This window comes from Polypterus senegalus, chromosome 18 (genome assembly GCF_016835505.1).
Source record: "Polypterus senegalus isolate Bchr_013 chromosome 18, ASM1683550v1, whole genome shotgun sequence".
NCBI lineage: Eukaryota > Metazoa > Chordata > Cladistia > Polypteriformes > Polypteridae > Polypterus > Polypterus senegalus.
In genome coordinates, this window is record NC_053171.1 from 30,746,264 (window position 1) to 30,773,887 (window position 27,624).

Sequence of the window (27,624 nt, forward strand, 5' to 3'; positions counted from 1 at the left end):
GATGGCCTCTTCAGTTTCTGATCTGACCGGTTTCTATACAGCATTTGGAAGTAACCCCTGAGGAAGACAGGGATAGTTCAATCAATCGGTCTTTATTCAGTTACAGATGAGTACATGGATTCCACGTTGCAAGGCAGAAGATCAAAGTTCTTCTGTTTTACTCGACTTTTAATAATTTGCCTCCTTCCCCTTACTTATCAATAAGCACAATATGATTATCTAAGCATTTCATCTTACATTGCGTGCATCGGCTAACCGTTTCTATTTTGTGTACATTGCAAAAGGGGTCCTAAAGAAGGAAAAGTCACCTTTCCTGTGTCTAACGGACGCATTCTAAATAAAGAAGTTGTCCTTTGTCAGCTTACTGCAACCTATCTTATGACAGGCACCTGTATGAATAACCTGCTGTAACAGCAAAAACAGCTTTTAACCCTTAGTAGCTTGCAAGCAGTTAAATTTTCTTTCACAACTACACTGGGCAAAGGGTAAACAACCCTGGGTGGTCCATCACTCCACGGCAAAGCACAGTAGCACACACCCAAAACCATTCACACTTAAGGAGGCTTTTGATTAAGCTCCATTTGCACCTATGTGTTCATTATGTGATCCCTCTCCCACTTGGACAGAGGCAGTGGTGCTGTAAGAATTATGTTTCTGGACTTCTCTAATGCCTTCAACACCATCCAAACTCTGCTCCTTAGGGACAAGCTGACAGAGATGATAGTAGATTCATACCTGGTGTCATGGATCATGAACTATCTCACAGACAGACCTCAGTATGTGCGTCTTGGGAACTGCAGGTCTGACATTGTGGTCAGCAACGCAGGGGACTGTACTTTCTCTGGTCCTGTTCAGCCTATATTCATTGAACTTGAACTTGAACCAATACAACCCAGAGTCCTGCCATGTGCAAAAGTTCACTGATGACACTGCTATCGTGGGTTGCATCAGGAGTGGGCAGGAGGAGGAGTATAGGAACCTAATCAAGGACTTTGTTAAATGGTGCGACTCAAACCACTTACACCTGAACACCAGCAAAACCAAGGAGCTGGTGGTGGATATTAGGAGACCCAGGCTCCTCCTGGACCCCGTGATTATCAGAGGCGACTGTGTGCAGAGGGTGCAGACCTATAAATACCTGGGAGTGCAGCTGGATGATAAATTGGACTGGACTGCCAATTCTGATGCTCTGTGTAAGAGAGGACAGAGCCAACTATACTTCATTAGAAGGCTGGCGTCTTTCAACATCTGCAATAAGATGCTGCAGATGTTCTATCAGACGGTTGTGGTGAGTGCCCTCTTCTACACGGTGGTGTGCTGGGGAGGCAGAATAAAGAAGAGGGACGCCTCACACCTGGACAAACTAGTGAACAAGGCAGGCTCTATTGTAGGCGCGGCGCTGGACAGTTTGACATCCATGGCAGAGTGATGGGCGCTGAGCAGGCTCCTGTCAGTCATGGAGAATCCACTGCATCCACTGAACAGGATCATCTCCAGACAGAGAAGCAATATGTAGAGCGACAGACTGCTGTCACTGTTCTGCTCCACTGACAGACTGAGGAGATCGTTCCTCCAACACACTATGCGACTCTTCAAATCCACCCGGGGGGGTAAATGTTAACATTATACAAAGTTATTGTCAATTATACCTGCATTTTTATAACTCTTTAATCTAATATTGCTTTTTATCAGTATGCTGCTGCTGGAGTATGTGAATTTACCCTTAGGATTAATAAAGTATCTACTGTATCTATCTATCTTTCTATCTATCTATCTATCTATCTATCTATCTATTAAGCAGCTGCTTTAAAGACTGACATTTGGAAAGTTATTCAGAATCTTAGCAGTTAAACTTCTGTAAGTAAAACACATTAAAAAACACTTGCTAAAGTTCTTAGAATAGTGAATAAGATCTAACTGGGTGTTTCTGCAATTAAACTTAAAATAATATCATGTTCAGTTAAGCAAGGAGTCCAATTACAGACAGGAAATAACTGTCGATTAAAACATTACTTGAAGCACAAAGCAATGGCTACAAGGGTCCTTCAGGATCAAGTGTGCAATTTACTGTAGTCAAGTGCAAAATAATGTTTCATGAAGAATGATACATTCTTTCTCAGCTCTGTTTCATGCATAATTTGGTAGCAGGGTATAATTGTACTTAGTTTGAGTATTTCCAGAGCTTTGGCCAAGAGGGTGGAACAGTGACTTGCTGCAGTAAGAATATTAATTATCATCAGGTTTGACATTTGTTTTTAATAATGTCACACACTATGGAAGGTAATGTGTTAATCTTACATATTTATAACCAGTGTTTTATAATTACCATGCACTAGGAATCTTGATCCCTGCTGTAATCAATAAATGGGGAAATTTAATACAGAATTTGTATACTAGGCCTTTTAACAATTGACATGTCATCATTCTTGGTCAAAACAAATGTAACACAATTCATTTCAAATGGCATTGGGGGAGCAGAAAAGGGAAAGGTAATAATGCTAACATTTTGGAGTTAAACATTCATCCGTACACTTTCTTAATCCTTCCATCCAATTCTTAGTTACAAAGAGCCACGGCTATCCTAGCAGATTTAGTACAATGTCGGAAACAACCCTAGATGGGAGCACCACTCCATCTCATGGCACAATCACCCCCAAACTGGGGTCATTCAGAGACCCTTATCAAAATAAAACACACATCTCTGAAATGTGGAAGGCAAGCTGGAATATCCTGTAGAAAGCCCAACATGACCATGGAGAGACTGTGCAATCCAGACACAGACAGTGACTAGGTAGGGTGCTAAGTTTTAACATATTGTACTTTATATTTTTTTTCCTGATTTGTGTTTTGCTTCTTGTGCTGTGATTACAAGCTTAGTAAAATTAAATTAAAAAGACAGTGACTAAGTGGTTTTTCAACATATTTGAACAGGCAAACATAAGACCTTTGTGAAAACAGTGCCTAAAAGATAAAGGTGATCTACTTGAACAAAAAACTCATAAAACTGACTCTTTGCATAATCTAAATAAACAAAAATAAAGATTTGTCACGTGGATAAAGTACATCCACCCGTACATTTATCACCACTTCAGATCCATCAAATTTGAATCTGGTGTTCCAGATTAGGAATGATTAGACCCTCCTTTAGGCAGGCCCGGTCTTAGGTATTATGGGGCCCTAGGCGAAAGGGGGGTCCAGGGGCCCCCTGAGGAGGGCAGAGCCCCCCTGGAAGCTCTGCGAAATGCGTGAAAATTAGATCAAGGAGACGTTTTCCTGTAATGTTACGACGTCATCACCCTGCGTCCCTTTTTCGACAGCCGCCCACGCGGACACGCCCCCGCTGGCCCACGTGATTTAAACATGCGAGGGGAGGGGCGGGCCGGGGCCCTCCGGACACCGGGGCCCTAGGCGGTCGCCTACTTCGCCTATGCCTAAGGCTGGGCCTGCTTTAGGGAATATGCAAGTGGAAACTGTCTTATTAAACCCGCAGATACCAAGAGTCTGGTGTTCTCTTTGACGAATGTGGTGCTGTCCTGTCAAGCTCTTCAAGGCCTTCAGAGAGAAGGTTGTGGATTTCCGATCTAGTAAGGGATTTAAAAAGACTGCCAAATTATTTGGACTCAATCATTCCACTGTAAGGAAAACCATCTACAAGAGCCGTAGATTTGAAATGACTGCTAATTTTTCCAGGTTTGAACAGCTCAGCAAATTCAGCCCTAGAGCTGAATGTCTGATACTGGTCGAAGTCTCCAAGGACACCAAAATTCGATGAAGATTAGAGCAACACTGCAGTTTGCTACTGGACATCTAAGCAAAGACCAGGCCTTCTGGAACAATGTGCTCTAGACAGATGAATTAACAATAGAGTTGTTTGTCCAGAGTAACAGCAGATATGCTTGGTATAAACTGAAGAGAGCATTTCAGGAGAAGAGCATCATACCAACCGTGAAGCATTATTGTGGAGATTTTATGGTTGGCGGTTATTTTGCTGTGCTGCCTCAAGGCCTGGACAACTTGCAGTCATTGAGTCAGCTATGAATTCTGTCCCATATCAAAGTTTGCTTGAGGAGAATGTGAGGTCATCCATCCAAAAGTTGAAGTTGAACCTTAAATGGACCTTTCAACATGATAATGATCCAAGGTGCACTATGCACTAGCAAATTCACCAAGGAATGGGTCAATAAGAGAAAATGGAGAGTTGTGAACTGATTTAGTCAAAGACCTGATTTAAATCCCACTGAAATGTAGTGGTGGGATTTGAAATGGGCTGTACATGCAAGAAAACCCACAAAGATCTTGCAAATGAAGGAATTTTACATGGAGGAGCTGGCAATAAATTCACCAAGTCGATGTTAGTGACTGGTGGGCAGTTATGCAAAACGCTTACAATAAGTCATTTCTACTAAAGCCGGCAATACCAGCTTTTGAGGCCATGGATGTGCACCATAACATCTAATGAGATTTTTATTGAATAAAATGATTGAAAAGGCACGTAAAAGACCAGGGTTTTGTTTGATATTCTTAGCGTTATATTTTGTGAACAGTGGTATGCTCATATCAAGAAAAATACAGCATACTACACTAGACTGGATAACAGCTTCAGCTCTTGGAAGTCTTCTCATAAGTAACTTTTCTGCATGGCCATGGCCTACAAATGTGGTTGCACTTTCTATGTCATCTCTATGTTTTTGATGATTGTTACTCTATGTGTTGGGCTTAGTGGCTCACCATTATTGCTTTGCTTGTCATCCTAGAAAGTGCCTGCAAGTGTTCAATAATAGCAAAGCAACTTAAAGTGTAACATATTCGGATGCCGTGTTCTAGTATGGTGTCTGGTGTTTATTTAAGGCCCTGACAGCCTCTCTCAGAGGCAAAAACACATGGATTCTTTAAGTTTTCCCTTGATACTGTGATTCCTTTATTTCATTTCTTAATTTGAAACAGATGCTAGTGTTCAACAGCTCTTCCTGGCTTCCTGGCAATGTGTAGAGTTGATAGAAAATGATGTATAAGTAAAATATTTACCGTTATTGCCATGTTTACCTTTTTCATGAGGTCCTCACACTCATTACTATCATGGTCAGTATGTTGCATTCTTGATTAAATTAGAATCAGAAATGAGTTTATTCTCCAAGCACTATCTTGTACAAGGAATTTTACTCTGTGCATAAGGTGCATACATAAAAATGACAAACACAACTATGCCAGACCAGTCCTGAATACGACTATGAAATGAGCAATAGTTCTAAGAACATAGACATACAACATAGGACACGTCATGTGTTTGGTATATAGTGTGGTATATTGCCGGCCATTCATCCCGGCCAATACTTCCCAGCCGCTAGATCAGGGGTGTCGAACTCCAGTCCTGGAGGGCTGCAGTGGCTGCAGGTTTTCATTCTAACCATCTTCTTTATTTAGTGACCAGTTTTTGATGCTAATTAACTTCTTTAACCTTAGCTTTAATTAGCTTGACTCAGGCCCCTTTGTTGCTTTTTCCTTAATTAGCAGCCAGACAGTAATGAGACATAAAACAAGCAGGACATGACCAGCTCACCTGTACCCATCAAACAAAATCTGAAAATAAAGATGAAGATCTCAGTAAGGTTGATCCCTCAGGTTGCCAAAACATTTTAGGAGTTCTTAGAAAAAAACAGAATATCAACAGTTTTGGAAATGTCTGCTGTGGCAGAAAGAGAGCAGCAACAAACCATGGAACTGAATAACTGGTTTAATTAACAGCAAGAATCCTCTTCTCATTAAGGCCCCAATTTAGCTGGTCATCTGTTGGCTCGATTCATGTCTCATTTCTGTTTGGCTGTCATTTAATGAAGAAAAGAATTAATTCAGAAGACTTAATCCTTAAAAACAGGGCTGTTAAAATAGAGGGAAAAGAAGTTAATTAGCAGTGAAAACTGGACACTGATTAGGAAAAGGGTTAGAAAGAAAACCTGCACCCACTGCGGCCCTCCAGGCCTGACACCTGTGCGCTAGATGGAGCCCTCCCTGCAGCATGGAGGTGCCCCGAATGCCAGCAGGGAATCATGGACAATGGAGTGTTTATTCACAGCCCTGCTGGATACCATGGGGACTGCCAGAGGGCGCTGCAGGGAGGTTCAAGGACTATTTTCCCTACAGCCCGGAGGTACGTCCCAGTCATGTGGACAGAAGAAATGACGTACTTCTGGGTTGAAGAAAAAAGGAGTTTTCATCCGACCCGGAAGTGTTGCCAGTCACATGGGCAGTGAGAAGAGAAACGGGTCAAGAACTATAAAAAGGACTGTGGGAGATCCCAGCGTTGAGCTGAGTTGGGAGGAAGGGTGACAACGCGTCTGGGAGTGGAGGATTATTGTATTGATTTGGTTATTGATTATTTATGAGTATAGTGGAGTGGAGGTTGCTTTGTGCACTGTATTGTACAAATAAATTAATTATTTGGACTTTTATCTGGTGTCTGGCATCTGGCGTCTGATCGGAAGTTTCAAGGGGATGACAGTGTCCTCTATCTGTCACAATAGATAGATAGATAGACAGAACTTTTTGAACATTCAAATGAAAGAAAAATTCTGCCTTGGCTGTCACAGTAACTGTGTGGCATTATATAGAAGAATTGCTGTTGGTATAAAGAATCTCCTCTCCTGTTTCTTGACACACTTCTGCTGACTAATTTATTGGCCGAAAGTCATCAGTGTTAGTGTTTCAGACAGAGGATGTGCAGCATTGTTCATAATGGCACTTGGTTTTGTATTAATTCTCCCCTTCACTACTGGGGGTCCAGAGTGCATCCTATAACCAAGTCTGCCCTTTTAATTAGCTTGTTGATACAGTAGGCCACTCTTGAAGTGATGATACCAGCCCAGCACACCACAGTGTAGAAAATCACTGGCCATCACACAGTTAGAGAAGATGTGAAGGATGTCACATCTTACATTAAACGAACGCAGTCTCCTAGGGACAAAGAGCCTGTTCTTAAAGTTGTAAAAGGGTTGCCACCTGCCCTTGAGCTGTGGATGTGATCCTCTTCCAATCTATGTTGTTCAGCATATGTCTTAGGCTACTTTTCCATGCTACAAAAGAAAGTAGTCATATCTTGAAGTTAATTATAGCATTCCTCAGCTCTCTATACTCCCTTCAGTCACTAAGGCACATATGGTAAAGTAACAAAGAGACTGAGTCATGGCCATAAAACATTCTTTGACACACTGATGAAGAAGGTTATTTGCTGATTGATCTGTTCATTTGATTACCTATTTGTAGCCATGGCAAGCTGAAGGGTCCACCCAGCACAGGGTGCAAGTCCGTCATGGTGATCACAAGCAGAAGTAGACTGTTGACTTCCTTGACCTGAATAACCATCTCCTGGCACTGTATAAGAAGCTTTCTTTTATATAGCTCTTTCGCGCTGAAGATTGCTCTGAATGCTTTATATGTTGGAATGTGTTTTATGGCAGCGTTGGCACTCCAAGTAGAGAAAGCAAAGGCATAATGAGCTCCCCATTATATTCAAAAATAAGCGCTGGCCAAGCACACATAATGTACCCCTAACTGTCTGGGTGGTTGGCCTACTTTCCTCAAAACTCACAAAGAAAAGTAAAAGGAAAAACAAAATACTGTTATTCTTTTTCCCTGTCAAGTTTGGAGTTAATTTGACATATGTAGCAATTACTGTATTTAAATTTTTCTATGACTCATTCATATCTTCACTTTTTCTCAGTACACCTAAGTTATTCTTCCTTCCTCTCAGCAAGACTTTGCCCCGGCTGACCTCACCTCTCTCATCTCATTTAGATCCAGCTGCGTACAATCATTTTAAATCCAACGTGTACTTCACTTCTAGGCCTGCCATACGCTCACTTTTGTGTCAGGGTCAGCTCTCTAAATCATCTCCTTCCACTGCTGCTTAGCCATGCCAGTAGGTAGCCAGGCCTCAGCTGCTACTTGGTGGGAGTCTATGCTTAGATAAAATGTGGCCTCCCTTCTTGTATCTCCTAAATGCCAAACTCTTAGGTAGTAACTATACATTATAATGTCAGTAACCTCTCATGACAGTCCATTCTGATATTTGCTGGACTTCTCTGATCACAATTGCAATTTGGCAGACCCTTTTCCTCCATTAGGCAGGAAACCCTCTTGTTGGATTTCAGTCGGATACAGTAGATTCAAAAAGTGGATACATTTGCCAATGTTGTCAATCAGTCTTCACTCAATAACCCGTAATGACAAAGTGCAAACATGTTTTCAGAAAGGTTTATGAATTTATTAAAAATCAAAAACTGAAATCTGTCATTCTTGTAAGTATTCAGACCCTTTATTGTGGCACTAAAGGTGGTGATCAGTGCATCCTGTTTGCTTTATGTCTTCTTGAGATGTGTCTAGGACTTGGGTGGAGTCCACCTGTGGCAAACTGGACATTGTTTAGAAAGGCACACACCAATGTACAGTACATAAAGACCACAATTCGCACTGCATGTCAGAACAGAAACCCAGTCATTAAGTCCAAAGAGCTCGCTGTAGACCTCCATGATTAAATTGTGGTGCAACATAAATCAGGGCAAGGGGATGAAATCATCTCTAAAGCTTTGAATGTCTCCAGGAGCACAGTGAGCTCAATAATTGTAAAATGTTGAAAGTTTGGAACCACCAGGACTCTTCCAAGAGTTGGACATCAGGCCAAACTGAGAGACCAGGCAAGAAGAAAAACCCAGTGGTCACTTTTTCAGAGCATCAGAAGTCCTCTGCTGAGACAGGTGAACCTGTCAGAAGCACAGTCACCTCAGCAGGACTATAGCAGTCAAAGGTTTATGGCAGACTTGCTAAATAGAAGCCACTTTTGAGTAAAAGGCATATGACGGCATTTAAAGGACACTCTGAGGGCACGAGGAAAAACATTCGCTACTCTGATGAGACAAACATCGAACGTTTCTTCACATCTGAAGATCAGACACTGCTCATCACTTCTTGAAACTGAAACATTTCCCCCTCCTTCAGTGCCCTTGGCAGAGATACTAAAAAAAGAAAATAGCTCACTAGAGAAATGGGACACTTAGCTTATTTTTCTATCGATGACTTTCACTCTGAAACAAAAATAGCCAATGGAAGCCTATAACACTGCACTGTTACCAACGTTTGTCCTTTAGCAGTGTTGGAGGAATTTCTTCATAGCCATAAGCAGTAAGGAGCAGTAAGGATTTCATGTTTGTAATCAGATGAGATTCATGTTTTTACAGAACGTACCCTTGAGTTTAAATAATGTTAGCCCTATTACTTGCTTGGGTGCAACATATTAAAGTTTGTGGGTATTATTCATACAAAAATGTTTTTTGTGCGTGTATGTATCTGCTTATGAAATACAAATGGACAAATGCCTAGGCTTTCTCCATACAGCAGTCCTGCAGTATAACCAGAGGTGTATAGAGTAACCTATACCAGTGTTTATAAGTAAAGTAGCACTTGTCCAAAATCTCACTCAACAAAAAGTTAAAAAGTATCAAATTAAAAAGCTATTCAAGTTTCATTGATTTAAGCTAGGTTTTAGAAGGTGTACTGAAACTACAACAATATTAAGATTTTCAGCACCTTAAAAACATAGTTTCAATAAATTGAGCGTACAGTTTCCAATAAAACTCATGGCCAAAAAAGAGTATTTATTTATTTGTATGGTTAATATATTTTGATAACCACTACTTATTTGCATGTTATGCTAATTTTCAATAATATTATTAAAACTAACATGGCTCAGGACAGCACGGTGGCGCAGTGAGTAGCACTGCTGCCTCTCAGTTAGGAGACCTGGGTTCACTTCCCGAATCCTCCCTGCGTGGAGTTTGCATGTTCTCCCTGTGTCTCTGTGGGTTTCCTCCGGGCGCTCCAGTTTCCTCCCACATTCCAAAGACATGCAGGTTAGGTGCAGTGGCGATCCTAAATTGTCCCCAGTGTGTGCTTGGTGTGTGTGCCCTGCGGTGGGCTGGCACCCTGCGCGGGGTTTGTTCCTGCCTTGCGCCTTATGTTGGCTGGGACTGGCTCCAGCAGACCCCTTTGTTGGAATATAGCGGGTTGGATAATGACTGACTGACTGACATGACTCATTCTTGAACAAATTCAGCAGTTTTTAATTAAATTTATTACCAGTTTAACAGAATGTGTTAAAAGTTCATTAAATAATTTTGTGAATCTGCTTACCTTAATGACAGATTTATAGGGTCATTATTGTCACGGGTACGGAGAGGCTCCTAAGATCAGTGTATTCCCCTTTATACTCTTTATTATGTAAATCTTACCAGAATGCCTCAGATCCTATTACTCTTACCATACTTTCAGGGTTGACTGCTAATGTAGTTCCATATGCCGCCGGTTTTCTTTCACAAACTGTAACCCTAAGCCACTCGACAGAGTACCAGAACAGGCAGGAGAAAGAGTTGTACATTTTATTATGTGTTACAGATAATAACTATTAATCTGTAAGCATTATAACTTGGACAATAAACATAAGCCATTAGAATGCGTCTTTATAAACCATACAACCTGATTGTGCTATATGTTTAGTTTCATGCAATACATAAACTTGTAGTTACACTCTGGTCCTGCTCTCTTCTCAGACAACTCATCATCTGACTTTATACAACTTTCTTCCTTAGTGGCCTGTCTCAGTCACATTTGCTGGGGTCATAAATCTAAAACCTGTCCATCCTCCAAGCTTTCCCCCTGGAATGGGATGGGTCATAGAATGTAAAGTGTCCCAGCACATCTGGTCAGCTCTTCCCATACCAAATTGTCTTATCTGATTTGGTAAGTCGTGAATGTCCCCGAGCAGGAACTGGCTATTACAGCTTCCTTGCATTTTAAAATTAGACTTTAACTTTCCTGCCTGTTTAAATATTTTAAAATATTATATTGTTAGACATTTATATAAAAAAACATTAATAGCTTATTCACTCTTCTTTACAAGAGTATAATGAAATTCTTACATGCACGTGCTAATAAACATGCAACACATTGACACTTTCCAGTGCTTTGGTGGAGAAGGCACCTGTCCCGTCAGTTTTAGGAACCAGGACACACAGCTTCACCCATATTGACTGCGAGTGAAATTTACACTCCACAGTAAAGATACACTTTGTCTCTGTGTATGTCGGTGTGTGTGTTTTGTTAAAACCCACCTAAACACAGGAGAACATTCAGATTTCACAGAAATAATGAAAGAGCTATGATTTGAACCTAGGAATCTGTAGTACTAGGGTGTTGTACCGTGTTAGCCATTATGAATGTAGAGAAAAGCTAAGCAAAATGACACCTTTTATTGGCTAACTAAAAAGATTACAATATGCAAGCTTCCAAGGCAACTCAGGACCCTTCTTCAGGCAAGATGTAACACAGAAACTCAAGTTCCCTGTGTTTATATACACACACTAGGACAAGAAACAACATTGGTAAATCTTTAAATGAAAAATCTTCCATCCATCCATCCATTTTCTAACCCGCTGAATCCGAACACAGGGTCATGGGGGTCTGCTGGAGCCAATCCCAGCCAACACAGGGCACAAGGCAGGAACCAATCCAGGGCAGGGTGCCAACCAACACAGGACACACACAAACACACCCACACACCAAGCACACACTAGGGCCAAGTTAGAATCGCCAATCCACCTAACCTGTTTGTCTTTGGATTGTGGGAGGAAACCGGAGCGCCCGGAGGAAACCCACGCAGACACGGGGAGAACATGCAAACTCCACGCAGGGAGGACCTGGGAAGCGAACCTGGGTCTCCTAACTGCGAGGCAGCAGCTCTACCACTGCGCTACTGTGCCGCCCATGAAAAATCTTAAATGTAAAAAATGTAAAAAAATCTTAAATGTAAAACATTAATAGGTTAATTCAGGCTAAGATTAATTTAACAAGAGAGAGAAGAACAATGTATGGTCAAGATCTTTGGATAAGATAACTGTCCAACAAAGTCCTTGGAAGTTTGTGATGAGTTTTTCAAAACAATATGGCTCTGTAGACAGATTCCACATTAAACGTGGCAACACAGATGTTCCTGTAGCGGCCCACTTCAACAGCCATGGACACTGTGAGAGGGACTTTAAAGTCACACTGCTTATGGGCAACTTCAAAACGCAGCAGGAGAGAAAAGAATGGGAAGTTAAACTCATGTTAAAATTGAATACATTACAGCATGGCTTGAATAGAGACAAGAGGTTTATAGCCAGGTATGAGGACTGTTTGCATCTCTCAGACTGACACAGATAATCTGTCTACAGAGCCATATTGTTTTGAAAAACTCATCACAAACTTCCAAGGACTTTGTTGGACAGTTATCTTATCCAAAGATCTTGACCATACATTGTTGTTCTCTCTCTTGTTAAATTAATCTTAGCCTGAATTAACCTATTAATGTTTTACATTTAAGATTTTTCATTTAAAGATTTATCAATGCTGTTTCTTGTCCTAGAGTGTATATAAACACAGGGAACTTCAGTTTCCGTACTTCATCTTGCCTGAAGAAGGGGCCTGAGTTGCCTCGAAAGCCTGCATATTGTAATCTTTTAGTTAGCCAATAAAAGGCGTCATTTTGCTTGGCTTTTCTCAACCTAGGAATCTGGAATGGTGAGACGACACGAAGCACCACAACACTCATATTTTAGTCATCAAACAGTTAATGATCTTTTTATTCTTGTAGGTATTGTGAACGCTGGCCCGGACACAGACAGACGGCCATCATAATTTCCACCACACACCGTTTATTTACACACTACTATTTACAAGTTTATCGTGCAGTCCAACCCCAGTGCCTCTTGCACCCAACTCCCAAGTCCAGGCCACACAGTCCTTTTCCTGGCCGCCTCCAGTCCTCTCTCCAGCTTTGCCTTCCTTCCTCCCGACTCTCGCCAATGACTGGAGGGAGGTGGCCCCTCTTATAGGAACCCGGATGGGCTCCAGCTGCTTCCCGGCAATCAGTCTTAGCCACACCCCAGTGTGGCGGAAGTGCCGGCTGCTCACCCAGAAGCCGTCCGGGTGTCCCCTGTCGTCTTCCCCAGCACTTCCTGGTGTGGCGGAAGTGCTGGGCTCCAGGGTTCCTCAGGCACCTGAGCGCCGCCTGGTGGTGGCCATGGGCCCCTACAGGGTTGGGCTTCCAAGCCCTCTACCCGTGGCCCCCCACATAACCAGGACGGACACCCCCTCGCGGTTTGGAGGATGCACAAGCCCTCCTCTGGTCCTCCTGGGCCCGGCCGGGGACCACACGGGATATTCCGGCATCGGGGCGCCGCCTGGGGGTGGCCACGGGTTCCTACAGGGCTGGGCTTCCAAGCCCTGTACCCGAGGCCCCCAACATAACCAGGACGGACGCCCCCTCGCGGTCTGGAGGAGGCACAAGCCCTCCTCTGGGGACCGCAGTATGTTTACATGTTTACAATGATAAATTTAAAGTTGATAAATGTGTATGTAATGCACATGTGACATACACTTTAATATGCTGTATTTATTCTTGATATTTGCAGATGCTGACAAGGCCACTTATCGATTTTGAAACCCTGAAAGTTAATTTTTTGCAGGAAGTTGTTATTTTGTCCTTCCAAATACTACTGAAGCCACTACTTGAACTGTTTTAATAACAGAAATATAGAAGACATTTTTGTGATGTATATATTTCATTTCTACAATTGTATTTGTGCCACAGCTGTACACATATTATAGTAACATTTCACATTTTCATTCAATAAGTAATGTGTAATTAAGATATTAAAAATGTTCTGTCTGTGGGTTTTCTGCGTCTTACTACTGTTCTGGAAGCATTTTTGTACATTATGCCAAAGGGCAGACATTCATGGATGTGTGATGCTGCAGGCTGCATAGATAATATCTACAATAACATTATAATAATGATTAATTTAGGACATCAAAATCAAAACTTATTTTCTGCAACCTGCAAAGCTAGTGGTTTAATAACATTCCAGGGCTAATGTTGATGCTGAAATGCTATTCAGAAAACAAGCAGATGTTTCTATCTACATAGAGAACAATTTGGCAGGCTAGCTATACAGAAGAAGAAAAATAAACACAGCCATGTGTTTTCATAAAATGATGGTGCAGATCATCACTCAGTCTGAAATTTTAACTCTTTTAGTATACAAGAATGACAATTAATAAAGTATCTATCTATCTATCTATCTATCTATCTATCTATCTATCTATCTATCTATCTATCTATCTATCTATCTATCTATCTATCTATCTATCTATCTATCTATCTATCTATCACACATGGAAGCATGGACGACCCACATAAAGAATCTTGTCACTTCCGCTCCACCTATGGCTCTGTCTCTTCTGGCTCGGAGGGATAAAGATCCACTTCCTGCTCAGTCTGGTGTCATTTGTCCAAAAGATGTCAGACTCAACCAAACTTTCTGTTATAGTGGGTGTGACATTTATAGCGCTACAATATGGATGCTAGCTTTCCCCAATGATACTTATACATCTAAACTTCAAATTTAATTGAGTCATCTGGCTGGAGCCCCGTCTCTCTGTTTGACAAATGGCCCTTTATCTTTACCAAACGTGTGTTAGAACTGTTGTTGCTTTTCCATTTTCAGTCTAAACACTGACTAAATTTGAGGCCTGGTATTTTCACTGATCTACTTTGGAATTCCTCCTGGCTCTAATTTTTTAACTTAGCTGGATCTTCCAGAAAAATGGGCAGCATCTTTTGGAGTGCCTTTTCCTTAAAGTCTGGTCAAAGTTGTGACTTGCTGGCAACTAGTGGGCATCTGTGATTGACAGCCAATTATGGACAATTCACTGTAGGTTACCATTACTAGAAGGGGATAACTGAGACAGATAGCTGAAAACGACCAATGAAATGAGCAGAATAAGCCAGCTGACAGTGACAAACAGGCAGTAGTTCATTTGTGATGGAAGAGACTTGATGATGTTAAAAATAAATTTAGGTGTATCAGTAATGAGGATGTGATCGTCCGAGGGAATGACAGGTTGATATGCAGGTAACTTTTTGGGTGCCAAACCAGATGTTCCCTTTTACTTAAGGTTTTTAAACAAAAATAATGAACGATGTTGCTCACATGAAACAGTTAATGCTGCAACCGTAACAATATGGCTTAATTGTTCTTAGTGGTTTCTTCAGCTGCTATTTGGATGTGGAGCTTTTTTGCTCAGATCGCTTAGACAACAAGTGACGTCTCCTTCCAGGCTGTTGCGCTTTTATGGCCCAGGGACCAGAAGGGGTGTTGTCAGTTGCCCTCACTATACACTATGGAGGAAGGAGAAGACAAGACAGTTAGTGGCAGCCCCCACTCTCGGTTCGGGTGGTATCGCATACCTGGGTGGAACTCAGAGTGTGCCCTGCATGCATGACATGGGTAACACATTTAATGGTTTAAAAATGCATCTTTTTGTTTACTTGAGTGAAAGTAAAACATGTTGTTCCCAAAAACTACTCTGAAAAACAGAATTTTCCTAGAAGCACACTTAAATACAAGTAACAGAGTAAATGAAAGTGCTGCTGCCCACCTCAGGCTGTAACCTACTTCTTCCATTGCTGCTGAATAAGCTTTGATGTTCCCTTCAGTAACATTTTTCTTCTTGACCATCACCTGACTCAAGGCAGAGTGGTGGCTCTGAGACGAAAGATGTGAGCTGGTATCTGGAAGGATGCTGTTTCAAATCTTGTTACTGCCAGAAGAGATCCTACTCTGTTGGGCCCTTGAGCAAGGCCCTTATCCTGAAGATTGCTCCACTGCTGTACAATGCCCTCTGACCTCCAAAAGTCACATGAAAAGACAGTTTCCCCTTGGGGATTAATACAGTATACTAAATACATTTCTTCATTGTCTACTATATTTTAGGTGTAATTTGTGGAAGCATTCTAGATTCTTGCCTTCATCTGTGATCTCCTACATTGCTAATCTGCTCAGCCTTTTGCACTAGTGAAGTTTGGGCACTGGCAGATGTCAAGGCTTTTTGTGATTCACATGATGAATCAGTGGGGCCGCTGAAATCTGCAACACCACGACTTTCCACTGCATCATCTCTTGGCCATTTTGCATAAAATGCCAGCTGTGGACAGAAAGTCAGTCACTATTTTATATACTGCCTTTCACAGCACACCGTCACAATTAAAATATTCTCACACCCCATCAAAAATATATAACACTTAACACCAACTCATCCAAAGGCAAACCCCAACCCAGTGATTTATATGATACATGATACTGATTTCATGTTTATCTTTAATTTTCAGTCCTTGGCTTCAGTTGAATATCCCTGGTTATAGAGCTGCTTTCGTCACATTGCCCTTTTCCTCTTATGACACACTCAGACTGCTTGCTGTATTTCCTCAACCCATCTGGCAAGGCTGCCTTTTTAATTCATGCCCATGCTGTACAATTTGTTCTTTAGTAATTATGTAATTGAAGCTCTTTGACGGGTTGTCTGTTTAGTAAAATCAAAAATTGATGCACAGCAGAGGACGCATGGCTGTGTCTCGCTTGTGCCACTGTACTGTTGTTCTACCAGCCCTTCCTAATAGCTGCCTTTCTTTGCACAGACTTCAAAAATGACACCAAGTGAAAAGCACAAACTGTATGCAGATGAAGAAATCCTCAAAGAGCTGGTAAGCCACCTTTTTATTCCCTCTCTTTCTTTATTTACGCCGTGAAAAGCAATTTGGAATGTTCATCCTGTTTTCAGACGCATGTGTTCAGTGCCTAAATATGCTTATTCATGCAACATTTGCATATTTTAATCTAATTGTTGGTTTCTTTGTCTTGCATTTTCTTTTACTATAGTAATCTGTGAGGAACTTATTTTTTTTTATTAAGAAGGGCTGAAATTATTGATTTGGATATATCAATCAAGGTCTATCCTTATAATGTGTGGCATAACCGGGAGTTACTAAAGTGTGTTTGTAATAGTAGTGCTGCACTTCATCCTGAAAGGTGCTATAACATTTAGGCAGTTATAGGCCCAAATTCCATCTTTGTCTGATTTGGTGAATTTGCAATAATCTTCTAAATAAATATTTACATCCCTTCATCTTTTAAAACTAGTTCTCCTAGGCCAGGCTATGAGAAGCCACAGTGTAACTTGACAACAGTTAGCAGAAGGCAGGGAGCTGCCCTGGATTGGATATGTGTGAACGATATATAACTTGTTACATTTCATGCTGTTCTTGTACTGTAAATCTCTTAGGTAAGGTATTCATCACAAAAGATGCTATATAAAATAGATTATTTAGTTGCCAAGTAATGCACAAGTGGCTGAATGTTCTGTTAAATGTTTCATTTAAAGAGTTTTTGGGAAAGTATTCAGTACGAAAGGCATGTAGGAAATTGGAGTGTGTGGCACTAGGAAATTGCATCTTCATCAGCAATAAACTGCTGTTTGTATCCAGGAAAGAAAGAGTTCTTTTTGTCTCAATAAACTATTATTCTCCAGAAAAAGAACACAGCTTTTGAAAGTCTTCCACCACCCTGCCAAGTGAACAGTCAGACACTTTTATATCTTCATGTATCATGGAAATTATGCTAAGTTCTGATCCATTACAAATTGTGTAATTATTTTTGCAGTATTAGATGTTATCGCCACTGTAGCTGAAGACCTATCCAGGTCCGAATTTAAAACACAATTAAAGTATCTAGCCATTATTATTTTATGAGTGTTCACATTATGAATAGATGCAAATGCATTTTCGATGAAATCTCTATCATCCACATTAGGTGCATAAATATTTATTAGAATTACTTTAGTATTAAATAAATTGCCCATCACCATGACATAGTGCCCTTCAGGATCACAGATTATGTCTTACGTTGCAAATGGGATAGTTCTGTGTATTAAGATTCCCACACCCCTAGTTTTCTTTGTATAGTTGGAGTGAAAGTATGGCCAATACAATCGTGTTGCAACCGAAACTGGTTCAAACTTATTATGTGAGATTCCTATAAAAAACTTTTGTTGGCAGTTAAATGTCTTAAGTGAGTGAATACTTTCTTTCTCTTTAATTCATGATTCAGACCTTTGACATTCCAAATCACAAAGTTCACTGTTTGGTTGTAAAAACATTGCTTCTGAACTTTTGTTGACATTTTGTAGTCTAAGTTAATGTACTCCATTTTTACTTATGATAGCTTTGACCTAGATTTCAAATTATTGCCAGATGCTATGACTATGAAGCTTATTGTTGCGTTAGCATTAATGGTTATTGAGGTAGAAAGGATAAATAAGAAATGGCAAAGCTCTCTTTCTTCTCCCCCCCTCAATGTCCTCCCCCCATTTTCCCTTCCTGAGGTAAAATTCATTTAATTCATTTAAAAATTTCTGTGGCGTGTGTCACATCTTCATTTTCATGTTTGGTCTTAAATTATTCTTAATGTTGTGGTGAATCTTTTGGAGTTATTTTCTGAAAAGTACACTCCTGGCATAGTATCTTTGAAAAATCCCTCTATAAATATGCATATTAATGAAGCAAACGCCAGGTATTTTTTCCTATTGGTAAAACTGTGGGTTTTATGATGCGCAAAGTGTCAGCTCGTTTCTCCCTATGTTTGTATTTCTCAGCAGCAAATGGAAATGGTGTTAACTCTTTTGAAGATTTTATAGCCACAGATTGTCCCATTTGAATGAGCTTTGATCCCAAACTAACTTTAGGTTTTTAGTGTTGTAGCAGTAGGGGGTGCTAGTGCTCCCTTGAACCCTCAGGTACCACACCAAACACCAGGTAAAAGTCCAACAATAATTATTTTTATTACAATAATTACGTGCACTAAGCACCCTCCACTTCACACTACTCATAAACAATCACAATACTATAATAATAAATCAATAAACCAATCCTCCACTCCCAGACGCGTTGCCCTCCTACCACCCAGCTCAGCTCATTGTCTGGGAGTTCCCATGGTCCTTTTATACTCCCTGACCTGGAGGTGTTCCTGCCCAACAGTCAACAAGTCCTTATTCCTTCCGGGTCAGGGTAAATAGTCCTTTATTTCACCCTGAAAGTACATCATCCCTTCCGCTCATGTGACTTAGAAGTACTTCTGGGGCATAGGGCAAAAAGAAGTCTTCGGCCCACCCTGCAGCTCCCACTTGCGGCCCCTGCAGTATCCCTCAGGGTTGAGGATAAAAACTACAACGTCCATAAGGCCCTGCTGGTCTTCGGGGCACCTCCATACTGCAGGGAGGGCTCCATCTGGCGGCTTGGGGGACATGGCCGGGATAAACTACCGGGGACAGTCCACAGTGTATAATTGGATAATATACAAATGGAAGATATGCATTCCAGTTGACAGAAATACTTATCTGTGGATTTCTATTACTCTTTATTTGGCTGTTTTTATAAGTTAATTCTATTTTGTAACTGTATGCAATTTTGATTTCGTTATTAATAAATTGTCAATAATTGTGCTGGTTATCTGCCGGCTATCATTGTAATTAGTGCTGAAAAGTTACAGTTCTTTTTACTGTGGACACATGCTGGAACTAAGCCTCTGAGGTGCTCAGTCTGAATATTCCTATTTGGTGAATGTTCTTTAATAGTTAGGCTTTGAAACAAATGTAACACATGTTAAGTTAAGCTGAATAGCCTCCGAAGTTTTTTTGTTCTAAAATGCATGCTAAGGAATAGAGCTTAGCCTTGGAGGTTATTTTTATAATACATGTTAAGAAAGTTCTTTAACCCCTTAGGTATTATTGTAAACCACGTGCTAGTTAAACAGCACTTAACCTCTGAGGTTAGAAGTAGAAAGAGACTGTTAACCATAGTCATATTGCTTTCTAGGGATATATAAACTAAAGCTTTGCAAATGGTTGTAAGTCCAGCTAACTCAAAATTACATTAACTTATAACTTTTTGTATATGATAAACATAAAATTGATGTTTTACACCAAAAGCTATAAATGAGAGGCAGATTAATGGTCTATGCTCCTTTTCAATCATTGGTTAGGAGACACAATGCAGTAGTGAAACTAGGTGAGTTGAAATTTAACATTAGTTTAAACTAATGACCAGGTAAAAACACCAACAGGCAGTATGTGAAACAAGCATTATTTATTGCTAGTGGAATGAAATCATTTGGAGAGAGCCAAACAGTTTATAGCATTATTTTCCCTTTTTAAATATTGCATTTTAAGTACTTTGGGATTGGTGGCCACCATGTAAGGGGCAGTAAAATACAGAGACTACTTGGCTGGCAACTAATTAAAATGATGCAAGGTTATGCCCAAAACTCATTGGGACTTAGTTAACGTTGGAAGGTGATAAATAGCATTGAGACTATTTGTAAATTGAGAATACCTGTACAGTTGGTAGCTTTCCAGTATTCCTCTCCTTTCTTGACTTTAGGTGATTTGGGATTGTTAAATGGGCCTGTGTGTGTTTGTGCATTCACTTCATCCACTCAGCACCTTTCACCCTGTGATTGCTGGGATAGGCTCCAGCTTCTGTCAATCTGCCCTGGATATTTTTTTTCAGAAAATTAATGAATGGGTGGATGGACGGATATATTAAATACTCTGGGGTGATGTTCACCGTGAAGAGTTTCTATGCAAACTTTCCAGAAGTCTCTGAAGTCAAATGTTTCTGCATTGCCATTTTGCCTGGTATGGCAGCATTTCAGAAATTTTGGTCTGTGGTGCTTAGTGGTTTCAAAATGCACCTGCTTGAGTATATGGTATTTGATACTGTCTGATTTTTGTTTTGTGAACAGTGTGTCGGCAACGGGATTTTATACGACAAAGTCTCTCAGGATGGCGAGAGTGTTTCTGTGTTGGAGATGTTCTTCTCTGGGTATCCCCGCATGGTTGGACTGTCATATTTTCCCAAACTGACAACTCTTATGCTGGTAGGACAAAGCATTCGACGTATTGAAGGGCTGGACAACTGCCCTCTGCTTAGGGAGCTCTGGATTATTGAATGTCAGCTAACGGTGAGTGAACATTAAGTTTTAATGTGTTTTTTTTTTCCAATTTACTTGTTTGTTTTATATTATGTGAAAATGTCCTCTGCATTTTTACCACGTTAATCTTATTTGTATTTGCTTTGTCACCATTCCGCCTTCTTTGAGAAAAGTCGCTGTGTGTTCCTTATTAGCACCGGCAGAACAGCTTCCACATTTTTGTTTTGTAAAGCTTTAAAAATAAATGTATTTACTGTGAAAAAAAAAATAAAAGCACCATAGAAACATTTTATTTAATTAAAGTGTGCAGTTTCCCATTAGAAGATTCCTTTTTGTCTGATCCCAAGTGTGGTCCTCCTTTTTCCAATTATCACCCACTTCAGTCTTGGAATCTTTGGACGATGTCTGGGATAGTCTGAACAATAATGACAGAAGTGGGTTAAGTACTGGCTTGTGTGTCTCTGACACCGGTTTGTAACGTGACCTTAGCACCTCAGGGGCTTACATTTCTTCCTATGTTCATAACAATTTGTAGTTTTTGTTGCCCTTCCTTTTAATGCTACTAGGCTTTTGGGATTTCCTTTACATTTTTCTCATGCTGCTTGTTTAATTGTTTTACATTGGATTTAAACTAGGAATCTGGAACAAACTGCCCAGTCATATCGTTCAAGTGGGAGAGAGTGACACCATTTAAAACGTATCTGGATCATATATTGGGAGAACTTAAATTACATCGTTTTCTTGATGTAAAATGCAAATAAAAACAGAAACCAGTGATTTCTAAATGCTATTTTATGCATATTTATCTGAATATATTGCAAAGACAAGACATGTGAGGTTTAAAATAATAAACTTAATTTATTTTGGTAAATATGGACATATTCTAAAGGTGATGCCTGCAACAGGTTCCAAAACAGTTGAAACAGGAGTGTGTTTATCACTTTATTACGTCGCCTGTCCATTTAATGACATTCCATAAACGTTTGGGAACTATGAAGATACTAGTTGTTGTAAAGTTAAAAGTGTGATTTTTGTTTCCCCCATTCTGGCTTGTGTAGGACCTGAGCTGCTCAACATTTCTGGATCTCCTTCAGTGTATTTTGTGCTTCGTAATGCGCCACACATTTTCAGTAGGAGATATTTGTGTACTGTAGCCAGGCCAGTCCAGCACCCGCACTCTCTAACTTTGATGCCAGGCTGTTGTAATACGTGCTGAATGTGGCTTTGTGTTGTCTTGCTAAAATAAGCAGACATCCCTGAAGAAGACGTTGTCTAGATGGCAACGTATGTTGCTCCAGAATGCATATGAACCCTTCAGCATTAACGGTGCCTTCGTAGATGTACAAGTTTCCCGAGACTTGGGCACTAACCACCCCCCATACCATAACAGAAGCTGGCCTTTGAACTTGGCATTGGTAACAATCATGATATCATCTTCCTCTTTGACCCAGAGAACACAATGTCCATTTTCTCCTAAAACAAGTTGAAAGGTGGGCACGTCAGACCAGAGCACACAATTCTACTTTGCTTCAATCCAACTCAGAAGAGCTTTAGCCCAAACAAGTCACTGGCATTTCTGGATGGTGCTGATTTATGGCTTGCTGTTTGCTTAGTGTAGTTTTAGTTTGCATTTGTAGGTGCTGCGATGAGCTAAGTTTACTGACAACAGTTTTCCAATGTATTCCTGAGCTCATGTGGCTACATTCGTTACAAAAGAATGTCGTCTTTCATACAGAGCCGTCTGGGGGCTTGAAGGTCACGGGCATTTGATATGGCTAAGGGACCTTGCCTTTTACGCATATCGGTTTCCCCAGTTCAGTGAATCTTTTAATGATGTTATACACTCCAGATGGTGAAATCCCTGAATTCCTTTGCAAATGTTCTTTCCAAACTGTTCAACTAGTTCTGAGAATTATCCCATTTAATATAATAGAGGTGCAATACTATTGGCCTGGTGTTCAGGATGTGACCGGATAATCTACATTTCTGGCCTTGGTCACAAGCAACTTGAGTTAACTTATGCTACGACTGTATACAGATATTCCCCAGAGGTGGGACACAGACCGGTTAAGTCACTTGCTGAAAGCTGTAAACTGAGGAAAAGTTGGTAACTGATCTGGGAACCTTCTGGTTTAAAGTCCATTGTCTTTACCACTGCAACATATAGTATTACCTGCTTTTGGTGTACTGTTGGACTTCATTTACACAAAGATCAGGTGTTATTCTTTGCTTTCATCATTTAAAGTCAAACTGATGGTTCTCATCTTCTAAACTGCATTCAAACGCTGGCGTTATCAGCATCTGTGATCTCCAGTTTCCTGGTTCTTCCATATTTTCACATGTAATTTCATCGATTCACTTTTAATTGCTCCTCTTCTTTGTGCATTATCTCTATTGACCTTTCCATCTGATTGTGGAATATTGTATATTTAACTTGAAGAAATATCTGCATTCCCAAATTAATCTGACCAAATATGTAATTTGATCATCACAAATCATAATAATAGTGAAAGGTAAACTGCAAGTCTTTATTAGTCTACCATTAACTGCCTCAGATTATCATCTCTCTTTAGGGCAGTAACAGGAGAGACAATGTCTTGCTAGAATTGGAATAATGCCAAGAAGATAAAGATATCAAAAATGGAGTATTTATTATAACTAATAAAAGTTATATGGTAGATATACTGAAGCAGAAGCTGCACTGCTTCTGGGCCATCCTCAACAGGTCTTTGTCACATGTCGCAGTTGTGACTTGCACATCTCGCCATCTCTCTCTCTTTCCCTCTCGTTATTGCCCTTCTTTCTGTCAGCGAGTCTTCATCCCAGCTCTTTTCTTGTCTCCACACTCAATAGAATCTCTTGCCAGCTATCTCCGTCTTAAGGTCACTGCTGACAAAACCATACAATGACCTCCTTTCTTGACTAAAGGGGCAGCTCCACCTAGCAACCTGTGGTATTCTTGTACACCAAGTCCTCAGCAAGGTTTAAAAGCCTTTGAATCCTGTCCATGGTTCCACTCCACAATGTCAGGATGGACTATTGTAATCTATGAACTTTCAGAGGACCAGGTGCAACAGTCTCTACTGGCCACTACAAACTACTGAGTTTCCACTCTAGTATGCTGAGATGCACTCCTTGTAAAAGGTTGAGTCTCTTTCTCTCCTTCTTTAGTACACACTTTCTGTCTCTTTCTGTTCCTGTAGCCAAGGGTTTGATCAGGACTGTGTCATGTTGGTGATGTCCTTTCTCCTCAAAAACTCTCATCCTTCAATATGGTTATGTTTAATAGGACACTGTAGTCGATGAGATAATGATGAAATGTGACTTTGAAGAGCTTCAATATAAAAACAAATAAAGCATGGCTATCACCATAAGGAACTGATCTGTGAAAAGAAGAAACCTAAGTAGAAGCTTTGGCACTAATGAGAGTTTTTTTTTCAGTAACAGGAAAACTCATTACAAACGTCACAAGTGTTATAATATAGAGTTATCACAAAGGCAAAATTGTTGTAAGGCCTCCAAAGTAAGCTACCAAAGCAGGCCATGATCTTCACTGGTCTGTCCCGCAGAGCCACGCCTGAATTCAGCCAGGCCCCGCTTTCCACCTACTGTCTTCATCCAGATCAGGCCAAACAAATGGGGAGCTAACAGAATAGCAGACCATGTATCAAAATATTTCAATAAGCCCCACGGATTGGAGCATAACTGTAAACCCCTGGTTTATGCAAAAAAGATAAACGAGAATCTTTGTAAATCAAGGATATATTTACAAAAAGAGCAAAATACAAGGAAAAGCTCAACAGAGCTAAAGAGGCACAATAAGCAGTGCTAATTTCGACAGTATTCTGACCAAATTGCATTTTTGTTTTAATCACAGTTTAGTCATTTAATTATTGTTAGTTTTAGTCGACAAAAAGTAAATTTTAGTCGAGGAAAAGTAAATCAGATTTAGTCGACTAAAAGTAAAGGTAAATTAGTCAAACATTCAAAATCAGATGGATATCTTGTTTAAAATGTTGAACAAAATTTTGATCACAATGGTGTCAGTTATGATGTCACAGGATTAATAGTAAGATTAAAAACAAACACAAAAGTGAATAATTGCACGATCTTGACAAAACCACTAAAGCACTGCTGTGAATTCTAGATTGAACCAGCCTCTTCTACAAGACAACTTCAGGGTATCAGTCTATGAAAACAACAATAGTTCAAAACAGAAATACACATACAAGATTGAACAGCTGAAGCAGAGGACATTTTGGTATGGCAGAGCTTACGTTTATACCTAAATCTGAAGTGTTGTGATATGGCCAGAAGGAAACAGTTGATACAAGATTAAACACATTTGAGGAACTGATCTAAATATGTTTAAGACAATGTTTGGGAAAAGAACCATGATGAATAAACATTTGAGTTTACATTAGAATTGAGTATGAATTTTTAATAAATCAACAGTATACATTGAGCTTGAGTTCTAACATAAGAAGTCAACATATTATATTATATCCAGCAGGAAAATAGTGCACTCTGGAAAACCATTTTAATTCTTACATTCCACAGCAGAAAGACTCTCACAGGAGAACATGACAATAAAAAAAGAACACAATTTGCTCATTTTTAATAACAGTCCCAAACACAACACAATGTCTTCCAGTGCTTTAATAGGTCGTCGATTCATCATATGTCTCTTCTTCAGGCAGTAGAATATAATTGTTTGAGACACAGGCAGACACAGGCAGACACAATTGTAATTCCTTTATCCCTTCATTGATGAGCTGTGACTTTTAGAAGGCAGTGCAACAAATTTTAATGTGTTTGTGGTACTTTGTTTTGAAAGTATCTACTGGTAATTAAGAAGGAAACAAAACATGCCATGTTGACTAAAATTTATTAGCAGGCATATTCCATCTTTTCTTAGTAACTTTAACTCCTGTAAGCAAAAAGAAGGAAAGGAAAAGAAAAAGAAAGCTCAGCTTGCTCTCAGTTTGAAGTTTCGGAGCCCCTGCTGCTTCTTCGTGCTCAGCTAATCCTTAGGCTCTTTAAAGCAAACCAGCTGTAGAAGCTTCTGCTTTCAGCTAATACATTTTCTGCTGCTAACATTGTGATCATAGTTTTATAGTAAACCAGGCTCTAAAATATCTCACTTAAAGCTTTTATTCTTTTCTGAAGTTAAATTTATATATTTAATATATGCATTGGTATGTAGGCTGATCATATGCTGTATCCATATACAGACATTTGGCTTACAGACCATAGCAGCAATTGATCTACCACTGAAGGGAAAATCAACAAAAATAGAACTTTTAATAAAACATTGATAATAATCTCCATATTTTAGTAGAGTTACAGTTGTGCTTGAAAGTTTTTCTGTACTTCTGCATAAATATGACCTAAAACATGATCAGATTTTCACTCAAGTCCTAAAAGTAGATACAGAGAAACCAGTTAAAGAAATGAGACAAAAATTTTATACTTGGTCATTTATTTATTAAGGAAAATGATCGAATATTACATATTTGCGAGTGGCAAAAATATGTGAACCTTTGCTTTCAGTATCTGGTGTGACCCCCCTTTGCAGCAATAACTGCAACTAAACGTTTCCGGTAACTTTTGCTTTTTCCTGCACACTGGCTTGGAGGAATTTTAGCCCATTCCTCCGTACAGAACAGCTTCATCTCTGGAATGTTGGTGGGTTTCCTCTCATTAACTGCTCGCTTCAGGTCCTTCCACAAAATTTCAATTGGATTAAGGTCAGGACTTTGACGTGGCCATTCCAAAACATTAACTTTATTCTTCTTTAACCATTCAATGGTAGAATGACTTGTTTGCTTAGGATTGTTGTCTTGCTGCATGACCCACCTACTCTTGAGATTCAGTTCATGGACAGATGTCCTGACATTTTCCTTTAGAATTCTCTGATATAATTCAGAATTCATTGTTCCATCAATGAAGGCAAGCCATCCTGGCCCAGATGCAGCAAAACAGGCCCAAACCATGATACTACCATCACCATGTTTCACAGATGGGATAAGGTTCTTATTCTGGAATGCAGTGTTTTCCTTTCGCCAAACATAACGCTTTTCATTTAAACCAAAAAGTTCTATTTTGGTCCATCCGTCCACAAAACATTCTTCCAATAGCCTTCTGGTTTGTCCACATGATCTTTAGCAAACTGCAGACGAGCAGCAATGTTTTTTTTTGGAGAGCAGTGGCTTTGTCCTTGCAACCCTGCCATGCACACCATTGTTGTTCAGTGTTCTCCTGATGGTGGACTCATGAACATGAACATTAGCCAATGTGAGAGAGGCCTTCAGTTGCTTAGAAGTTACCCTGGGGTCCTTTGTGACCTCGCTGACTATTACACACCTTGCTCTTGGAGTGATCTTTGTTGGTCGACCACTCCTGGGGAGGGTAACAATGGTCTTGAATTTCCTCCATTTGTACACAATCTGTCTGACTGTGGATTGGTGGAGTCCAAACTTTTAAGATATGGTTTTGTAACCTTTTCCAGCCTGATGAGCATCAACAACTCTTTTTGTGAGGTCCTCAGAAATCTCCTTTGTTCGTGCCATGATACACTTCCACAAACATGTGTTGTGAAGAGCAGACTTTGATAGATCCCTGTTCTTCAAATAACACAGGGTGCCCACTCACACCTGATTGGCATCCCATTGATTGAAAACACCGGACTCGAATTTCACCTTCAAACTAACTG

The 27,624-nt window shown here is 40.1% G+C and overlaps 1 protein-coding gene across 1 annotated transcript in view; it reads left to right on the top strand.

Moving 5' to 3' along the window:
• The window catches only part of lrrc9 (leucine rich repeat containing 9), a 225,140-nt gene that overhangs the window by 22,680 nt on the left and 174,836 nt on the right, over positions 1 to 27,624 (top strand). Inside the window, exons 2-3 of the mRNA XM_039741349.1 lie at positions 16,562 to 16,627; positions 20,721 to 20,939. Of these exons, the coding sequence (XP_039597283.1) occupies positions 16,571 to 16,627; positions 20,721 to 20,939 (276 nt within the window). The 5' untranslated portion in view covers positions 16,562 to 16,570. The remainder of the gene's footprint in view (positions 1 to 16,561; positions 16,628 to 20,720; positions 20,940 to 27,624) is intronic.